This window comes from Convolutriloba macropyga, chromosome 9 (assembly GCF_964194025.1).
Source record: "Convolutriloba macropyga chromosome 9, txConMacr16.3, whole genome shotgun sequence".
Lineage (NCBI taxonomy): Eukaryota > Metazoa > Xenacoelomorpha > Acoela > Convolutidae > Convolutriloba > Convolutriloba macropyga.
The window spans coordinates 38,951,105-38,970,229 of NC_134476.1; the positions used below are offsets into that span (position 1 = coordinate 38,951,105).

The 19,125-nt window shown below is 32.6% G+C and overlaps 1 protein-coding gene across 1 annotated transcript in view; it reads right to left on the reverse strand.

Moving 5' to 3' along the window:
* The window catches only part of LOC142346215 (uncharacterized), a 58,246-nt gene extending 40,343 nt beyond the window's left edge, over window positions 1-17,903 (reverse strand). Inside the window, exons 1-3 of the mRNA XM_075398729.1 lie at window positions 17,681-17,903; window positions 10,783-12,260; window positions 1,129-1,666 (exon numbers count right to left, since the gene is read on the reverse strand). Of these exons, the coding sequence (XP_075254844.1) occupies window positions 1,129-1,666; window positions 10,783-11,952 (1,708 nt within the window). The 5' untranslated portion in view covers window positions 11,953-12,260; window positions 17,681-17,903. The remainder of the gene's footprint in view (window positions 1-1,128; window positions 1,667-10,782; window positions 12,261-17,680) is intronic.
* Window positions 17,904-19,125: the final 1,222 nt, after the last annotated feature.

Genomic DNA, 19,125 nt, shown 5'->3' on the forward strand with positions numbered 1-19,125 from the left:
ATGTTGCAGCAGATTCTTGAATGCCATGATTTCTGACATATAATACAAAAATTTATTTCAACACTGGACATATTCAACCATGAAACGTGCTTGTTTCGAGATAGCTTCATCACTCCACTGAAGTCAATAAAAAATCTGGTTTATATTTTGAAACTTTACGTCGTTCTCCATCGATGCGGTTGATTTTTTCGCTGGCGTCATTTGAGTCAATGTGACTTTTACCTATATTTCAGCCAAAATTTTTCTCTGAGTCGGTTCAATAATCACGATCTTTATACAGCATGATTTTCTTTGCCTCTTCAATCAGGTTTCTTCCTCCAATCTTCCAAAATATATGTGCCTTAAATTTTGATCTAATTACTCTTTTCATCGGAGTTAAATTTTAATTCTTAACACAAAGGCGCTCATCCTAGAGAGCTAATTGCATCCCTGGTCATGAAATGCTCTATCTATATATTTCCAATTGATTCATAGGTCCATATCGTCGGGCTTGAAAAGCAGAGAGCTTACAGAATCTCAATTCACATGCATATTCTACTTTTTTCCTGAATTTGTGATAGAAACAAATGAAAAAACCAATTATTTCAAAGAATTAACAAAATAGACAGACTAACTTTTACCAAAGTGGGCAACCAATATTTCTTCCTGTGCTTCAGATTTATTCCTGTGCTGTCTAATTGACGGTATGGTTGTACTCGATTCAAAGAATACTCTTTGAAAAGCAGTTTTCAAAAACACTTACGTATGTGTAAAGAAATTTTTAATTATTTGTAAGTATTTCTCACTTTAGATTTTTCTTGCTGTTGTAATTCATAAGCAAACATACCCCATCAGAATTCAAATTTGTACTCGTGTGAATCTCAATAACATTTTCTCGCTATGAAAAATTTGTTTTTCCGCTTTAGATCGCGAACGTATGTGTAATTCATATGGGTAATTAACAACACATATAAACATAGACTGTCATATTTACTTAAAATCAGGTGTAAATTTTCACGAATTTGCGTTGCGTGAATGCCGTGAAGTAGATAGTGCTGTCAACGGTGTTTCGTGTCACCGCACAATAACTCTTTGAAAAAATGATATCTTAAAATTGAAAGTTCTCAAATGGAAAAAGAAATTTCATACCAATCGGTATGAGGAATCCATTTTGCTGGTTAGGAAATCTGTGAAATTGCACAAGATGCCCAGATATCAGAACAGATCCAATAAACTCAGTTGCCAATTTCATTCCTTTATCTGGTTTTCCATCCTCCCGGCAGAAAAGATCTTTCAATCGAATTTCAGAACTCTGCAACAATACCTCTCCGTTTTTCGTAAATTGTGCAAGTTTTTGCTCACTATTATCGCCTGAGCTCTCATTATTTTCGTTTGTGAAAACAAAGAAATTGTGGAAATCCTCTACTACTATGTCGTCTTTAATTTTTTTCTTGACTGTTTCCTTTCTCGTTTTCTTCACTATTTCTTTTGATAGCTTTTCATTCCAAGATTTTTGAGAAATATTGGTCGTTAGTAGCAGGTATTTGAAATGTTTGTCGGTGAATTCTTTGAGCCACTTTTCCCGATCTTCGGGAAGCAATCCAGCTGCATCCAGAATTGCTAGAGAGATCAACTTCAGCTTGGACAAATGGCTTGAGAATTGGGATAGTTTGTCCGCGATTTGACTCTAAAAGCAAGCCTCGATAACATTCTAATCAGTTTTTCTTTTCAAATGATCTTCTTTGTTTTTGACCGGGGCAAGTATTGTGATTTTCTGATTAATTATTTCTTCATTAAAGTTTCTTCGCAGTTGTATGTAATTAATTTGTAAAAAATCTCCTGAGTCTTTGAAAGTTTTGTAGGAGATGTGCTGTTCTCTTTAAAGCTTGAGTTATTCATGCTAAATCTACTGATAAAGCATTTTCAGCACTAGTCAATACATCTCATACAAATTTGAACACAATTTTGAGCAAAGTTTCTACATAATTTTTACAACTTAAAAAATCATTATCAACACTGTTGGCACATTTCTGAAAAACATTTGGCATAATTGCAACAAAAATTGAACATCGTATCGGCACACTTCTTCAATAAAGTTAACACTGTCAATATTAGCACACTCAGCGTATTTCTTAATAAGGTTCCAAATAAAACAAGGAGGCTTGGTAATGTGCAATCGCACATAAGGTTCCGACCCCGCTCATCCACAATTTGGGCATAATTGTCTACCAAATGAAGAACAGACTGAAAAATCCAAAAACTCAAAATTTTTTCAAAGAGAATCTAGGAACGAAAAGGTAGCCTCCAGAGCAATTAACTCATTGGAGAGAAAAAAACGATGCACTGAAATGATGAGATATGCCAATATTAGGAAAGCGAGTAAAGACGAACAGCAAAATCAAACAATAACAACAAACATTATTTACATCAAAATTTTTTTGTCCGTTTTAAAAACAAAACTTAATAACAACGTCAACAAAGCGTTAAATAAAACTGAAACTAAAAAGAAAAACTTGTAATTCACCGGAAGAGATATGGGACCAGTTCATAATGAGGCTCGGTACCAATGAGACAAAGAGAACCAAAACAGAAAAACTAAAAAAAAACTTATTTTTCTTTAAAAACAATTAATTTCAAAGTAATGAAAACCATTAAAAAATAACTAACATATCCCAGAAGTTTACGATTACCAATGCTTCTTCAGTAGGGCATCAAGACTTGTCCTTACTCAATCACTTTTTTGTGCGGTTAAAAAAGAACAACAAACGACAACAAACACAAATTCAATTGAAACTTGGCAGAAAACGCTCTCGAAGCCGTAAAGCCATGTTTTAGCCCCCAAAATTTGTTCGATTGCGCCTTCTTTGCACACCAATGATGTTTTATGTGACCTCTCATTAGTGAGACTAGGTAACCAATAGACAAAAAAGAAAAAAGGCAAAATTAAGTAAAAATTTGTTTCTTCTTGGAAGAAATTCCTTCCAAAGTCATGAAAACAATTAATTACAAAATGAAATAATTAAATAAAATAGCTTATTCGTCCAAAGGAAGCCCTTGAGACCTGCAATTATCCAGAATATGTCTTACGTCTACAAAATGAACGTCAAATTTGCAAAAAAAAAATCAAAAACTAATTTACTTTTTTGTGAAAAACCCGTGTCGAAGCCAGTAATGTCATAACGATTTCTTTGAAAACATTAGATGTTGTGAAACCAATCACTTTTGACACCTTCCCATGACATCAATAATACAATATTTGTTCTGTAATTAACGAGACTAGCTAACAAATAGACAGTGAAGAGAACAAAATTGCGAAGATAAGAAGTGTTTTTCTTTGTTTTTGAAAACAGTTGCCTTCAAAGCCATAAAAGCCAGCAGCTATCTACTAATTTCAAAAAATAGAGTCTTTATTTCCATCATGAGGAGCCTTTTAATCCTGTCATTATACAGGAAAATTCATACGACTAAAACGACAAAGTCAAAAAGACAGTTAAAGACAAAATTTAAAAATTCAATTAAATTATTCAACAAAGTAGTCTCGAACCCGTTAAAACCAAAATCCGTATCTTGAGGGATTTTTTAATTTGATTAATTGTACTATATATTGAACACTAATGATGTGATATGTGAACGGTCAATAATTTGATAGTGTGACACAACTAGAAAGCGTGAATTATGGGCAAATAACTAAAAATATAAAAAAATATGAAAGCCAGTGGTATCCAAGCCAGAAAACAATAACTTAATGAATTAAACCGCAATAGAAATTAAATTAAATATTAAATCAGCAAAAGGAAGAAGAATTCTTTCTTTGCTGACACTCAGCTACAAGTTGACCAAATTAGGAAAAAAATAGACACAAATTTCAATAAGCAATTATTTATTTAAATATCTAATATTTTAAATAGCCAAAACGACCACAAGCTTCTAATTTTTCTCAGTCAAAATGAGATTCCATAATTTGGAGCGAGCCACTTAGGAAGCTAATTGGATCCATCACTACTGAGCTTTGATTTGAAATGTTCTGTTCTTTAATTAATAAATAATATCAATTTTTTTTTAAAAAAAGGACTGACTGATTACAATCCGAATTCTTTTTGGATTGTAACAGTCCAAGGATGGTCCAAAGCTAGCACTGCTAATGCTGTTTGTTCATTAGGAACAATTATTTACGCAATTTTTTTAGATATTGATAATTTTTCAGTTAAAATATTAAGAATAAATGCTGCGTTTTTGATAATCAACGAGTAAAGTTAGCAAAAAACAAGTTTCCCTTACAGAGCACCTTCAACGGCAGTTGAAGTAGGAATAGCCCCATTTTGAGTCTAGAAAATTTTTTTTGATGGTTTTTAGGTGTGTACGTCTGGAATATTAGTGAAAGTGGACTAAAGATGCTTATTTCGTGCTGTTTTTGATGAAAAATGGAAAATTTTAGAAAAATTTAGCCAGAATTTTTGACAAAAAATTTAAATAATAGTAATTGACAGTATTTTTTGTCTCTGAAATTATTATCAACAACAGCATTTTTCAAAGTTTTACCAAACTTTGGCAAAATTGATGAAATTGTAGGCAAACTTTTCCGGAAAATGTGAATAAAAACAACGGTTTTCAATCTACTTTTCTCAAACGTTTAAACTTCGATAACTCCCTGTAAAAAACGAAAATAAAAAGAATCTTTTTATTTCTATATTCTACGCTGGACGAATCTTCTGGTGATCCCAGTCTCAACTCCCTACGATGAAAAAATATATCGATCGGCCAGAATCGTCTGAACAAAAAAAGACACATTTGATTATATAGTTCTTCCCCCCTCAAGAGGGGTCGGAACAAAAAACAATACCGGAAAACCAGTATAACCATTTCCAATTTTTACAATTTTTGATTAACTAACAGTATCAGCCGTTTTGTCAGATAGTGAAAAATGTTATCTTACCATCTATGGAGATCCTTTTTATGACGCAATAAGCCACATTTGATCCGAAATGGAAATCTTACACAGTTGACGACCCAGATGTAGGAGATCTCTGATCAGATCTTCGCACATCAAACTAACTGTAATCAGAAATTTCTAGAACAAAATAGCCATAGCAAATGCATCCTTTAAAAGGTTTCTGCGTTCATGATTAACTCTTGTTCAACCGTTGTTGAGCTTTTTTCAGCTTAAAACGCCTGTCAAAATTATACTTACTGGTTTTCTTAATTTGATTAGTTTCAGTAGAAAATGCAGTTTGAATCCAGAAACAGTTCTGTGCTATACGGGCCAAAAATCAATCTTAATATAACTTTTAGAACCAACTCAACACTAGCATATCTAAATCTAATAACGTGTTTGCATAATCATTTCTATATTAAAACACTACTAGTTTTCTACTATGTACCCAGCTCGTGTGTAAGAACTGGGAACGGCCATTGTCTAATAATTAACAGTTCATTTGCGGATTTTTGTTTCTCTTTCTCTTTTTTACTCGTATTCTTTACAAGTTTGTATTTATCCTTGTTACAATTAACTTTTGACCCAACTCACAGCTAGATGGAAATGGAGGGTGAATCAAGTCAACTGAAGAAGCAGGTGGATCAATTGCAGAATTCGGTCACAGGTTTGATAGCAAAAAACAAAGAACAGGAAAGTAAAATAAAAAATCTTGAAAAAATGCATTTTGATATGAATGAGCGCCTCAGAGCACAAAAAAGGTACACGAGCAAAGACTGCCTAATTATTTGCAACCCGCCTTTTGATCCAAGAGATAGCAAAAATGTACTGAAAAATACCTTGAGATTTTTTTAGCGATTTTCTGAAAATAAATCTCACTGAGAACAGAATAAAAGCTTGCCATATTTTACCGGGAACTGCTAATGGAGATCAATATGACTCGGTTATTTGCAAGTTTGTCTATTTCGACGAGAAAGACAGAGTGTTTGGGGCAAGACGAAAGTTAAAAACTGCAAAAAACAGCCTGAATAAAAAACCTATTTTCTTGAATGAACGACTACCAAAGTTTGAAGCTGAACTTAGGGCTGAGTCAAATAGACAGGGCTTCATTACTTCGACAAAAAATTGTTCCGTATCTGTATTGGTGAAGCGAAACAACAATGATACTGGCTATCACAACATCAATCAAATTAGCGATCTTGAAAATAACAAAAACCCGATCAAACGAGAAAACCAAAAAGGGAATACTGCCTTGATGATGACGACAAAGTTGATGATGACAGAGAAAAGTCACCTGACTTCAAAAAAATCTTTAAGTGCTGACTGAACAAAAAAACAAAGACGTTTGGTGAACAAATTAAAAAATATTTTTGTTTTGTGCTAATGTTATTCTAATTTTATTGGCATTTTTGGGAGGCAGTTCCTATTTTGAGGCCCCGTAAAAGAAAAGTATTCAATTAGATACGTCAAAATTTCCAGATTTTTCTTCTTTTTTAATTGATTTAGATTAATTCTGATTTACTGTAAAACAAAAAATGTGACTGCGATTACGCGTCACATATAAACATATAAAGAAAATTGTATAAATATTTAAATGTGAAATATAGTAACTGACTGCGATTACGCGTCACTACGACCAAAAATCAATGAAAAAAGAAATTGTTCGCACATCGGATTTGATGGCTGCGATAAAGCGCCTATTTAAATTTGAAGATGTCGTTTCTTTTTATTTCTCTCAATGTAAAACAGGATCACCCAAGATAAATCAAGTATATCAACTGATTGCTGCGATTACGCGCTTGAAGTTGTTAAACTTGTAAACTTTCTCGAAATACAAGATCTTAGCAGTAAAAATTTTATTTTTTTCTCATCGTTTCTTGTTTTTTTCTCCTTTTAGGCTATATATTTTAAAATATTTTAACAAAAAAATACATTATGTCTACGATTTAGCTTTTTTTTCGAAAAAACAGTTTTTTACTCAGGTAACTAGAGTTGTTTTAACTCTAACGTCATATCCGCTAACACTTTAAACTTTGCTGCTACAATCCATTGAAGACAATGGTCGTCCCACTTTTCTTGCACTTTTACATATCATTTTAGTACAACAAAATGCAAAAGCTCTTCATGCTTCAAAATATAAGATCTATATAAAAAAATTTAGATCAACTTCAAATTCTAGTAAACAGTTTAGATAGTCTACCCTTAGCCGTCTGCTTAACAGAAACATGGATAAATGAAGAGTATGACAATGCTTGTTTGCAACTAGATGGTTATCAAAAAATCGTCACAGTCTGCAGGGGTGTAAAGCGAAATCGAGGTGGAGGAGTTGGTATTTTTCTGAAAAATAAAAAAAAGTTCGAAACAGTAAGCAAGTACACCAGCAATGAAAGCCAAATTTTGACACTGAAATTTTGCTATACTAATTTAAAAGTGTTTTTAACTACAATATACGTCAAACCAAACACGTCCAACGAAAAACTAAGCACAAGCTTAGAAAACCATTTTGAGAAAGTTGTTATTCCGGAAGACTGTATGTCAGTTATATGTGGTGATTTCAATATAAATCATCACACCGTTTCTTCAAAGTTGAAAACATTGCAAGAAGCCTTGCTGTCTTTTGACCTGCATTATGCAGAAAATGCGAACTGCACTAGAGAAACAAAGACTAGTAATTCTTGTATTGATGCCGTGTATTCCAACGTAAAAATTGATCTGAAAGTGTCACAAACTACGCTAACAGATCATTATACGCTCTTTTTCGGATTCTCGGGACACAAATTGAATTATTCAGAAAAAGAAAATGATGATGATCGTATGATTAAAATGTGGACAAAACTTAATGATTCAAACGTAATTATTAATCTTCAGTTTTATATGCAACATGAATTACAGAAGTTTGAACTAACACTTGATCAATTAAGTTCTGAAGAAGCCATGAAAAATTTTCAGTTTCTCTTGAATAAATGTGTTGAAAAATTTGTTCCTACAAAAATTTGTAAAAGTAAAAAAATAAAAAATTGTGGATTGACAACGAAAAAAAACATCTAGCTACCAAGAAACGACAACAATACCAAAATTTTATGAGAACGAAAGACAAAAACGATCAACTCAAATTCAATGCACTACGTAACAAGCTGCAAAAACTGATCAGAAGAAAAAAGGAAAAGTATTATCAGCGGTTAATGAATGCAGATGGTCAGAAAAACTCTAAATCTTTTTTTGACTGCATTAGCAGATTAAAAGGCAAAGTTGCATCGCAAGATAGGCTCAATAAAGAGACAGCCGATAAATTCATAGACTATTTCTCTACAGTTGGTAAAACCTTAGCATCAAAATTTTAGTCTAAAAGTGAGAATATTTCTAAAAGTAGTAGTATTAGTGTACAATCAATGCGACTAACCAGGGCCACTTCGCTGGAAGTACGGGAAATAATAAATAAAATGCGAACCAAATATAGCACAGATTACCTTTGAACTGAACAACTTATTTTTGAAGAAACTCGAATGGGTAATTTTGCCAATACTAACAAAATTAATCAACAAATGTATCGATGAAAGAAGTTTTCCACCTTGCCTGAAAGAAGCTATCATAGTAGCAGTACATAAAAGTGGTGATGTCCAGGAACCATCTAATTTCAGACCAATTTCTCTAATTCCAACTGTTGCAAAAGTCTTTGAAAAATTTTTGTACAACAAATTATCTAATTTTTTGGAAGTTTTTGATCTCCTGGATGCAAATCAATATGGTTTCCGACGACAAAGAGGAACAATTGATGCATTAGCGCATTTTGTTGAAAACGCTAGGGACACTTTAGAAAACCAGCCAAAGTGCTCGATAGGTTTGTTTCTAGATTTGAAAAAGGCATTTGACACGGTTGATCATAATTTACTACTTAAAAAAATTGCTAACATAGGTTTGAGAGGCCCAATGCTTGAAATTATGAAATCTTACTTATCTGACAGAAAACATATTCTTAGATATGGTGCTGCAAGAACGAGTCCAAGAACTGTTACGTTTGGCGTGCCGCAAGGTTCAGTTTTAGGACCACTACTTTTCATCATATACGTCAATGACATCAGACAACAATGCAGCTGCTCTACAATAACGCTCTATGCCGACGATACTGCTCTGCAACCAAAAAAAGTGCAAATGAAGTTCCTTTTCAAAGTGATATTGACAACATCGGCCTCTACTTAAGCGATAACAAACTGACTCTCAATGTTGAAAAAACGATTAATCTAAACTTAGGTTTTAAAACTATGACGAATGTTCTAAGACTGAACAATGCAACCCTTAAAAAGAGCAACGAAGTAAAGTATCTAGGCGTTTTGCTGGACAACAAAATGGATTTCAAAAAACACATAAATACCGTCGCTGCAAAATTGACCAAATTTACGGGATTGTTCTACAAACTGAGGTTTATATTGAGCATTAAACAATTAGTTTTAGTATAGAAGTCTTTTGTTCAAACGGTTATACAATATGGAGTGCTTATTTACGGAACTGCAAGCAAGACAAGACTGAAGTTTATCGAAGTGAAAATTAAACAAATTTCGCGAATTATTTTCAGGAAACAAAGTCATCAATCAACAGCGAACGAACGGGAAAAATATGGAATCTTCCTGGTGAAAGAGCTACATATTTATGAGCTTTTAAAATTTTTAACCAAAACAATTAGGCGGGAACATAAAAATGACTTTTTTAACAGGTATGTTGAGGATTCAGAGCTTGTGAGGCTAGATGAGAAAAGAACAACAAGTAAGAAACTAAAACCTAGCAATCAATTTACTGGTATCAACCCAAAGAGAATTGGAATACGAATAAGGAAATTGCTAAATTATATACTTAATTTCGACTCAAAATATGATCACTTTATAAAGAGTTGCTACAAATCTGGAATTAATACACACCACCATACTTTTCTTGAAAGTTTTATACAAGGAAATGATATCATAGAACTTTTTTATTAGTTTTTTTTTGAGCAATTGTCTAAAACATTATTTTTTTTATTTTTATCCTTTTACAAAAACTCAACTGTTTCCTCACGTGTACTTGCTGTCACTCAATCTATTTAAACATTAAAAACAAACCAATATCAACACCCTACCCCCACCCTCATTTGCTAACAAACTGCTTCCCAAAGGCATCACACGACTAGGCTTTTTTGCCTTTTGATGACCTTTTGAGTATGTATATGAAAACCTTTTGAGTATGTATATGAGTATGTATATGTTTTTTATATGAAAACCTTTTGAGTATGTATATGTATATGTTGTTTGTTTATACATACTTGAGAACAATTTATTATTATTATTATAATAATTGATCAACTTGTTATTTTATTATTTGAGTCATGTATTTTGTGACACTTTTTCTGCAACAACTTTTGGTACAAATAAAAGTTAATAATAAAAAACCTTTAAATTTTTCTATATAAGATTACGGGAAATTGCTGCTTTTGTCTTGGTAGAAAACGGCACTTAGTTGAAAGACATCTTTGAACAAAACTGGACAAAACAATTGCTTTTCTGCACATGAACCTTAAAAGCTTAACAAAGCCTATGAAGAATCTATAATGCGCTTAATTTTTCGCAGTGCTCTTTTCGTGCATTTGAAACCCCTTATGATTAGAGCCTCTGCACTCAAATTAGCTTGAGGTCATACTTCCCTGCGCATCAGGAGTATATCACTGACTTGTGTCAAATAGAAAAGTTACAAAAAACGACGTGAGGTCGAATGGGATTGATCAAAAGTTAGATATTTTTGAGACGTATGGATTCCAGGACAGTTTTCCTTTAGTAGATTGCGTAATGAACAAATTTTTTCACGCAAACTCTCTGTTTCATAGAGAAAATTCATCAAATTCAACTAACTTCTTTTCCTGACGTCACCTCAATGCAGACAATCTGATTGGGCGAACAGAACAACCAATCAAATTGAAACCTCTCACCTTGCCTCACGTGCAAGATGTCTTTCATCGTATGTTCATCGGTATTTTTGATGAAAACTCCTCTTCGATCAGACTTTTCGTTGATTTTCTCAATCAGGTCCATGAAATAATTAGTTTCACTTTTAATTTTCTGTTGAATGTTGTAGTCACTAATCCCGGTTCTCTTAGCTTCACTCAACACTGTAAGTCGAAATATCGATGCTTTATCAGGTGCAAATGGGAACCTGAAATCATTCATTTGAGCAATACTTTTTGAGGTTTTTACCATGTCAATCAGTTTTTCAGGGTTTTCCGTTGAAAAAAAGCTTTCTGGCGAATTCCAACATTGTTTAATTGCATGTCTCTCTAATTTGTAAGAGTTACGAAAGCGAGCTGAAGAAACCATCCGTTCACAGAAGATGATAAACGCTTGTCGTTTTCCAGAGTCTGAAAGTTTCCGTTTTCGCGTTTCATCTTCTCTTTCATTCGTAGTTTTGCAGGGAATAAATGTCGATTGGTCTTCAGATATTTTCATTTCTTTCAGGCTCTTAATGATTTGTGAAACATTTGCGGTCGAATTGACCCCTGCCGAGGCTTCGACGCCAATTCCAACCTCCCCTTTTTCATGAATTCTCAAATTTTTCGGGTCACTTTTTGGAACATAACTTGGGCCCAGCTTCGGGTCAGTTTTCGGGTAACTTTTTTCCTCCGCTTTTTGGTAACTTTTTGGGTTTGTCTTTTTGTCTTCATTTTGGCTTTTTTCTTCGTCTACTTTTATTGTAATAGAAAATCTATCGGCTAAATTGAAGTGAGACAAAATTTTGCACATTTGATGTGCGCGTTTCCGGTAAGTTTCAATCTGTTCACTCAGTTTGTTTTCTGTTGAAGTTTTCAAGTTCTTGTTAACTAAAATGTGCCATATGATCTTAGATTTCTCGAGATCAAGAATGATGTTTTCAATTGGCAAAAGCCTTTCGCATTCAAACGTAACTTCAGGGAAAGCTTTTTGAACGTCAGATTCTTGTATGTGGTAAATGGGGAGCAAAAATGTAGCTTGACATAACCTTACAGCTTCCTTATAGACTGATCTGTTCATGCGGTCCGTCTCCAACATCCAGTCATTTGCAAACTCTTTTGGCTTTTTGGAAAGAGAATCACTCGATTTTTCTCCGTAAATTGCAGATCTAGATGCTTACATAGTTTTTCTGTGTCAGGACTCATTTTTAACAGTTGAGGTGACTCAGGAAGAACCAAAGAACTTCCTGCTTGTTTCATTGATGCCGCCTTTCGCTAAGAGCGCTGTTCTTCAAGTTGATTCAGGTTATTGTTGTTTTCCAATTTTCAAAAAACCCGCGATCGTCAGTGTTCAAAAACTATCAAATCGTTTGAGTTTTGTAATGTCACAGATTGCGATATCAACAGCTGAAACAGAAAAATTTGCTTTTTTGCACAGCTTCGTTGTAATGGTAACACACCAGAGGTCAGTTCCTGAGAATGTACCTTTGAGTCCTTTCAGTTCTTTTTCAAGAGTATCAATTGTAGCTGTCCAAATAAAAAAAATTGCAATTTTTCTGATTTTTGCCGCTTCCTAAAAATAAGATGGGAACTCGAAGAAAGTCCAACAAACTTCTAACAAACCACACGCCCGTGAGAAGTTAAATATTTACCATTATATTTACTTTATAAAAATTATAATCTATAATTTATAAATTTTTATAAATTTATAAAACATCTAATTTAATGTTGTTTCAAAATATATTCATAAAAACACTATATTGTATCTCGGAAAATTTCGAAAAGTGAAAGATATTTTGTTCACTGTGAGCAATTAGAACAGGAATGACCCGAAACGAACTAGCAAGAATCTTGCAAGATAACAATTCGTCTTGCAATATCTTGCAGAAGAAACATCTGTCTCGCTTGAAAATCCAGCTGTCAATTTTTCAAGCCTGTACATTTTGTCTGCACCAAAAACATTTATTTTCCAAAAATTGTCATGAAATTATTAATTACCTAATCTCATTTTAGTTGTAGCAAAAGTGAGCAATATTTTCAACTTTTTATGTTGAGTATTTTGGTGCAAGAAACGATATGTTCTGCATTGTTAACATTTTTTTTACTTTTGTGTATCATTTTTCAGCTGTTTTTCTTCTGTTGCAGTCAACTATTGCGTGCCAACTAAAAGCGTTAGCTTTTTGTCTTGGGCAAAAAGTTTTGTTGCTTTCATTATTTTTCATAAACGTTCATTAGATTGAATACAAAATTTTCATATTTTCAACAGAGTGCCGTTTTCAGAAAAACTGCTCATATATTTCCAAACTAGTCGGTGACGTCTTAACAAATAGACGTACCAAAATGTAGAAATTTCAAAGAATGTGATTGGTTGAGAAATTTAAAACACTGTAACTTTATGCGTTCAATTCGCCTAAATTGGACATGGCCTAATGCTAGATTATATTTTTACCGCATCTGGCCATGCCTCGCGGACCATGGCCATGCCTCAGCCGCCCGTGGGACTTGATATGAATCTATTACAATCGAACGTGAGACCAGTTTCCCAACAAAAAAGGATAATTTTTCTATTTCAGCTTATCGCGATTTCTGAGCAAATTTACGTTAACAAGCATATCCTAATTTAAAAGGTGGAGAATTTGTTGAGCAATCAGCTAATCAGAGAACAATATTCCTATATTCTCAATTGTGATTGGCCAGCAGTAAAATTTCTATACTTTGGTACGTCTGCCATTTTTACTAGCGCCAAACTAGTCATTCTGAGCTGAATGCTAGTAATCAACAATGCAGGTTGTTCAATTCATATGACTGGTATTTACAATGGTTGTTCTTCTGAATAAGCATGTTTTAAAAGTCTTTTAATGAAAAATATCATTTTCAACACTTTATAAACACTGGCTTTGATTTTCAATGTTTTATAAACACCGGCTTAAATTTTATAAGTGCATGTGTTTGAAATATGTAAACTAAGTTGTTAAAAACCCTTAACTATGTCAAAATATCTAAAAATTAGTGCTCAAAAGTGTTTCAATTGTATAGAGACCGTTGAAAATCTGCATTATTGATAGTGCTTAAGTTGCATAATTGTTCGTACAAAGATTTGAAATTATGTACAAAAAAAGATGAATGTGCGAAATTTAGGATATGAAAGAATAGAAAAAATTCAAGAAAATTGCAAAATAGTTTTATAAAAACGCTTCAAAATTTTTAATTTTTGTAACGACTATTATTTAAATTCAATACAAATAGTGATACATAGTTACGAGCGTCTACCGGTACCAAAAAAAATACCTGCAAAGAAACTTGCTGGCGCTTTACGGTGCCTATTTCCGTTCGAAGAGGCAAGCGCTTAAATTTTTTAAAACTGGTTTCCAGGGAGCATTTACGGGCCTTAAAATGAAAAATAGGATCAAATAAGTGTGAAAGGTAGTTAAATTTGGCTGTAAGGGCAGTTCACCAAATTTTGATCCTTTTAACTTTTGGCCGCTCAATTTTACGATTTAACTTTTTAAGATTACTAAAATGAGGAATTATATCAATTGTAGCTGTCCAAATAAAAAAAATTGCAAATGTTCTGATTTTTGCCGCTTCCTAAAAATAGGATGGGAACTCGAAGAAAGTCCAACAAACTTCTAACAAACCACACGCCCGTGAGAAGTTAAAAATTTACCACTATATTTACTTTATAAAAATAATAATCTATAATTTATAAATTTTTATAAATTTATAAAACATCTAATTTAAAGTTGTCTCAAAATATATTCATAAAAACACTATACTGTATCTCGGAAATTTTCGAAAAGTGAAAGATATTTTGTTCACTGTGAGCAATTAGAACAGGAATGAACCGAAAAGAACTAGCAAGAATCTTGCAAGATAACAATTTGTCTTGCAATATCTTGCAGAATAAACATCTGTCTCGCTTGAAAATCCAGCTGTCAATTTTTCAAGCCTGTACATTTTGTCTGCACCAAAAACATTTATTTTCCAATAATTGTCATGAAATTATTAATTACCTAATCTCATTTTAGTTGTAGCAAAAGTGAGCAATATTTTCAACTTTTTATGTTGAGTATTTTGGTGCAAGAAACGATATGTTCTGCATTGTTAACATTTTTTTTACTTTTGTGTATCATTTTTCAGCTGTTTTTCTTCTGTTGCAGTCAACTATTGCGTGCCAAGCTAAAGCGTTAGCTTTTTGTCTTGGGCAAAAAGTTTTGTTGCTTTCATTATTTTTCATAAATGTTCATTAGATTGAATACAAAATTTTCATATTTTCTGAGCAAATTTACGTTAACAAGCATATCTTAATTTAAAAGGTGGAGAATTTGCTAAGCAATCAGCCAATCAGAGAACAATATTCCTATATTCTCAATTGTGATTGTCCAGCAGTAAAATTTCTATATTTTGGTACGTCTGCCATTTTCACTAGCGCCAAACTAGTCATTCTGAGCTGAATGCTAGTAATCAACAATGCAGGTTGTTCAATTCATATGACTGGTATTTAAAATGGTTGTTCTTCTGAATAAGCATGTTTCAAAAGTCTTTTAGGGAAAAATATCATTTTCAACACTTTAAAAACACTGGCTTTGATTTTCAATGTTTTATAAACACCGGCTTAAATTTTATAAGTGCATGTGTTTGAAATATGTAAAGTAAGTTGTTAAAAACCCTTAACTATGTCAAAATATCTAAAAATTAGTGCTCAAAAGTGTTTCAATTGTATAGAGACCGTTGAAAATCTGTATTATTGATAGTGCCTAAGTTGCATAATTGTTCGTACAAAGATTTGAAATTATGTACAAAAAAAGATGAATGTGCGAAATTTAGGATATGAAAGAATAGAAAAAATTCAAGAAAATTGCAAAATAGTTTTATAAAAACGCTTCAAAATTTTTAATTTTTGAAACGACTATTATTTAAATTCAATACAAATAGTGATACATAATTACGAGCGTCTACCGGTACCAAAAAAAAATACCTGCAAAGAAACTTGCTGGCGCTCTACGGTGCCGATTTCCGTTCGAAGAGGCAAGCGCTTAAATTTTTTAAAACTGGTTTCCAGGGAGCATTTACGGGCCTTAAAATGAAAAATAGGATCAAATAAGTGTGAAAGGTAGTTAAATTTGGCTGTAAGGGCAGTTCACCAAATTTTGATCCTTTTAACTTTTGGCCGCTCAATTTTACGATTTAACTTTTTAAGATTACTAAATGAGGAATTATACTGCAATTAATCTGACGCATAATTTTTTGTGGAATGTGCTCCTGTCAAACATATTTCGCTGTGGAAAGCAGTTTTCACTTTTCAACTTCCAGTTGGAAAGTGAAAAAAACACCGACTGGAATTTCCGTATAGGGCACCGCCTTTTTGTCCGCGAAGTTTGTATGCGTGTTTCGCAGTCACAGTGTATTAACCTAGGAAAAATGAAATCTGACAATAAAAGCGAGTAAATTTACTCAAGATTTTGGTATCAGTAGAAGCCAGTAATGATAGTTTTTTGGTTCGATTACGCTTGAAATAGTGCTTGATTTGTTGAGAGTAAGCGCAAAGCAAGAAAAGCAGGAGGCGATTTTCCCACAGACTAGGGTTTGAGACAGCTGGGGTGGGAATAATTATGACAAAAATATAGTGAAGTCGAGGAAGTTGTGCATGCGAGGAGTAAAAACATATCGTACGATCAGCGTTTAAAGTATCAAAATGGAGTTAGAATTCCAATCCCGGGTTGCCAATCATACAACTTTCTTTGATTTCGTTCTAGGTCATGTATGATTCTGAGTAATCATACTAGGTCATATATGATGTTTATGAAATCTTGGTAGTCGTTTAAAAATCAAATACGATTTCCTGGAAATCATACAAGGAGCTAACAATCATTTCCAAAGCCTAAAAACTGTATCATTTTTATATTCTATTGAAGTTGAAAAAATTTCTTGGTAATCATACAAGATCATATATGACATATAAAGCATTGACTGGTGCCACACATTTTCGTATAATGTAATCAGAGGACTGATTAAATTATTATATCACATTTGCAATTCATATTTGATTCTTTGTGTGCACTAAAAGAAAATTTTTGCTGCAATTTAAACATATTCAGAAAACGCATTTGAGGCTATATGCAAAAAAAAATATTATTTTTCATAAAAGAACAACAATAAGTATAAACTGGTTTTAGAGTGTATCAAATCTTTAGTTATCTATTTTGACTCACTCCATTAATTAGTACCCGACTTTGCAATTAATATTCTACGTTAGGGTTTTTTGGCGGATCACAATGTGATGGTGGGGGAATCACATTGGTGATGCTCTACCAAATAAAAATTTTAAAAAACATAATTGGAATAAGGCTGATGAAAATTAGATGTATGATTCTTGGTATTCATACTAAGATCATATTCGATTTCTTGGTAATCATACAAAGATCATATATGATTTCTTTGGTTTCATACAAGGATCGTACTACGAAATCAACTATGGACAGTATGAAATCATGCAAACTCCAACCCGGGCTGACAGCCTCTGACTGAAAAAATTTCAGCAGAAAATGAAAAACCTTTGATAATTATACACATAATATGTTGATAAATGCGGAAACTAATCAAGAATTGAGTTGATAATTCAGCCCATTGAGAGGACAACTATTAAAAGTATTAAATTTCTTATTTTCAATATTTGTCTATATTTTTAATAGAAGCCCCTACCCGGGTTAGATATTTTTGAATTAGGTAGCATATCTAATGTAATTTATACCAATTTTGTAAATCAAATTTCTTCACATTGAAAAAAATGAAAATAATTTTTCAGTTAGTAGAAATAAATAAAATACCTGGAAGTTATCTCGGACAAAAACTAGCCAGCTTGTTTGCTGCAGTTGCTTACCAGTTGGTAGTAAATTCAATTACTGTTTTGGTAACGGCCAAGTTTGCCACTAGCAATACCATCAAATTAAGCCAATTTAATATAAACCACAAATTATCAGAAAAAGAATGTGCGTGCTATATTACACGAGACAAATGAAGCTAAAATAGAATCATAAAAGTTTATCAAAATTTGCCATAATAAGTCAGTCAGTATCAAACTCTTAATATGGTGGTATCAAAAATTTATACTCTCACTATTGACAATTTGACCATGATATATCAAAAATTTGATACAGCATATTATTAAACAAAAATTACTATAGTTCGCAAAAGTCGAATATTTTGTTCAATCAATGATATGTATATCTTGGTTGTCTATTTTTAAAATTCTCAAGAACGAACTTTGAGAGCTCTAAACGTTCTTAATGGTTACTTATCTAAAGAGTAGACACACAAAACAAAATTTTTTTCGGAATCCACTGTATTAATTCCCAGAATTGGTCCTATAACAGAAAAGTGAAATTTTAGAGAACATATGAAATGTCTGAAAAGCAGTAATCAGTAGAAACCGAAAGTTTTGATCAACAAACTTAGATCATTTGAATTTTAACTTTCAAAGTTTTGGTTTGACTTTCGTGTCTTTAAAAGCGACCGTAAAACTATAATTTAACATTTCAACGTTTGAGAATTTGTGATAGAGCAAAATTTTATCTAATGCATTGCCATATTTACAGATTTATTTGAAAACAAAATAAATATTGGATTTTTTTATTTTGTTGTTTTTTGTCTGACTTCGGTAATCCATCTGAAGAAAGCTGGGTAAATTTAAATTTATTTAACCAGAACATTATCAGTTTTAGTTCACAATAAAAATAGTATGATCCCTAAATCTCTCGAGGCTCGTCTTCACGAGGACCTTACCAAATCAATAGTAAAATTAATTGTGAAAAAATCGTATTACTGCTCGTAATTTTGAAACTTTGGCTACTATTTTGAAGGCTCCGTTCCAAACGATAGCCAAAATAACTTCTTATTTTCTCATCATGCAGAATCAATACAATACAAAGGTGATTAGATCCATCTAAGTGTATGTTGGTGAGAGCGACTCTATGCTCTCTGCTCTCTCAAAATTTTTACCCAATGACAAATTGATTTGCATTTGTTATCATAATAAAACCCATAGATCAGAGGATACTTTAAAACGACAAAACTTCTTTCAATCTAATTGATATAATTGAAAACTTTTGGCACCCTGAATTAAGTGTCAGTGCAAATAACCGCTAAATCTAAAATTATAAGTCTGTTACTTGGCATGTGCATATTCTATGTTGACGTTAAGCTTTACAATTTACAATCTGCAGTCTACTAATTAAGAGTCATTAGACTTGTCTTCTCAATTGCCGACAGTCGC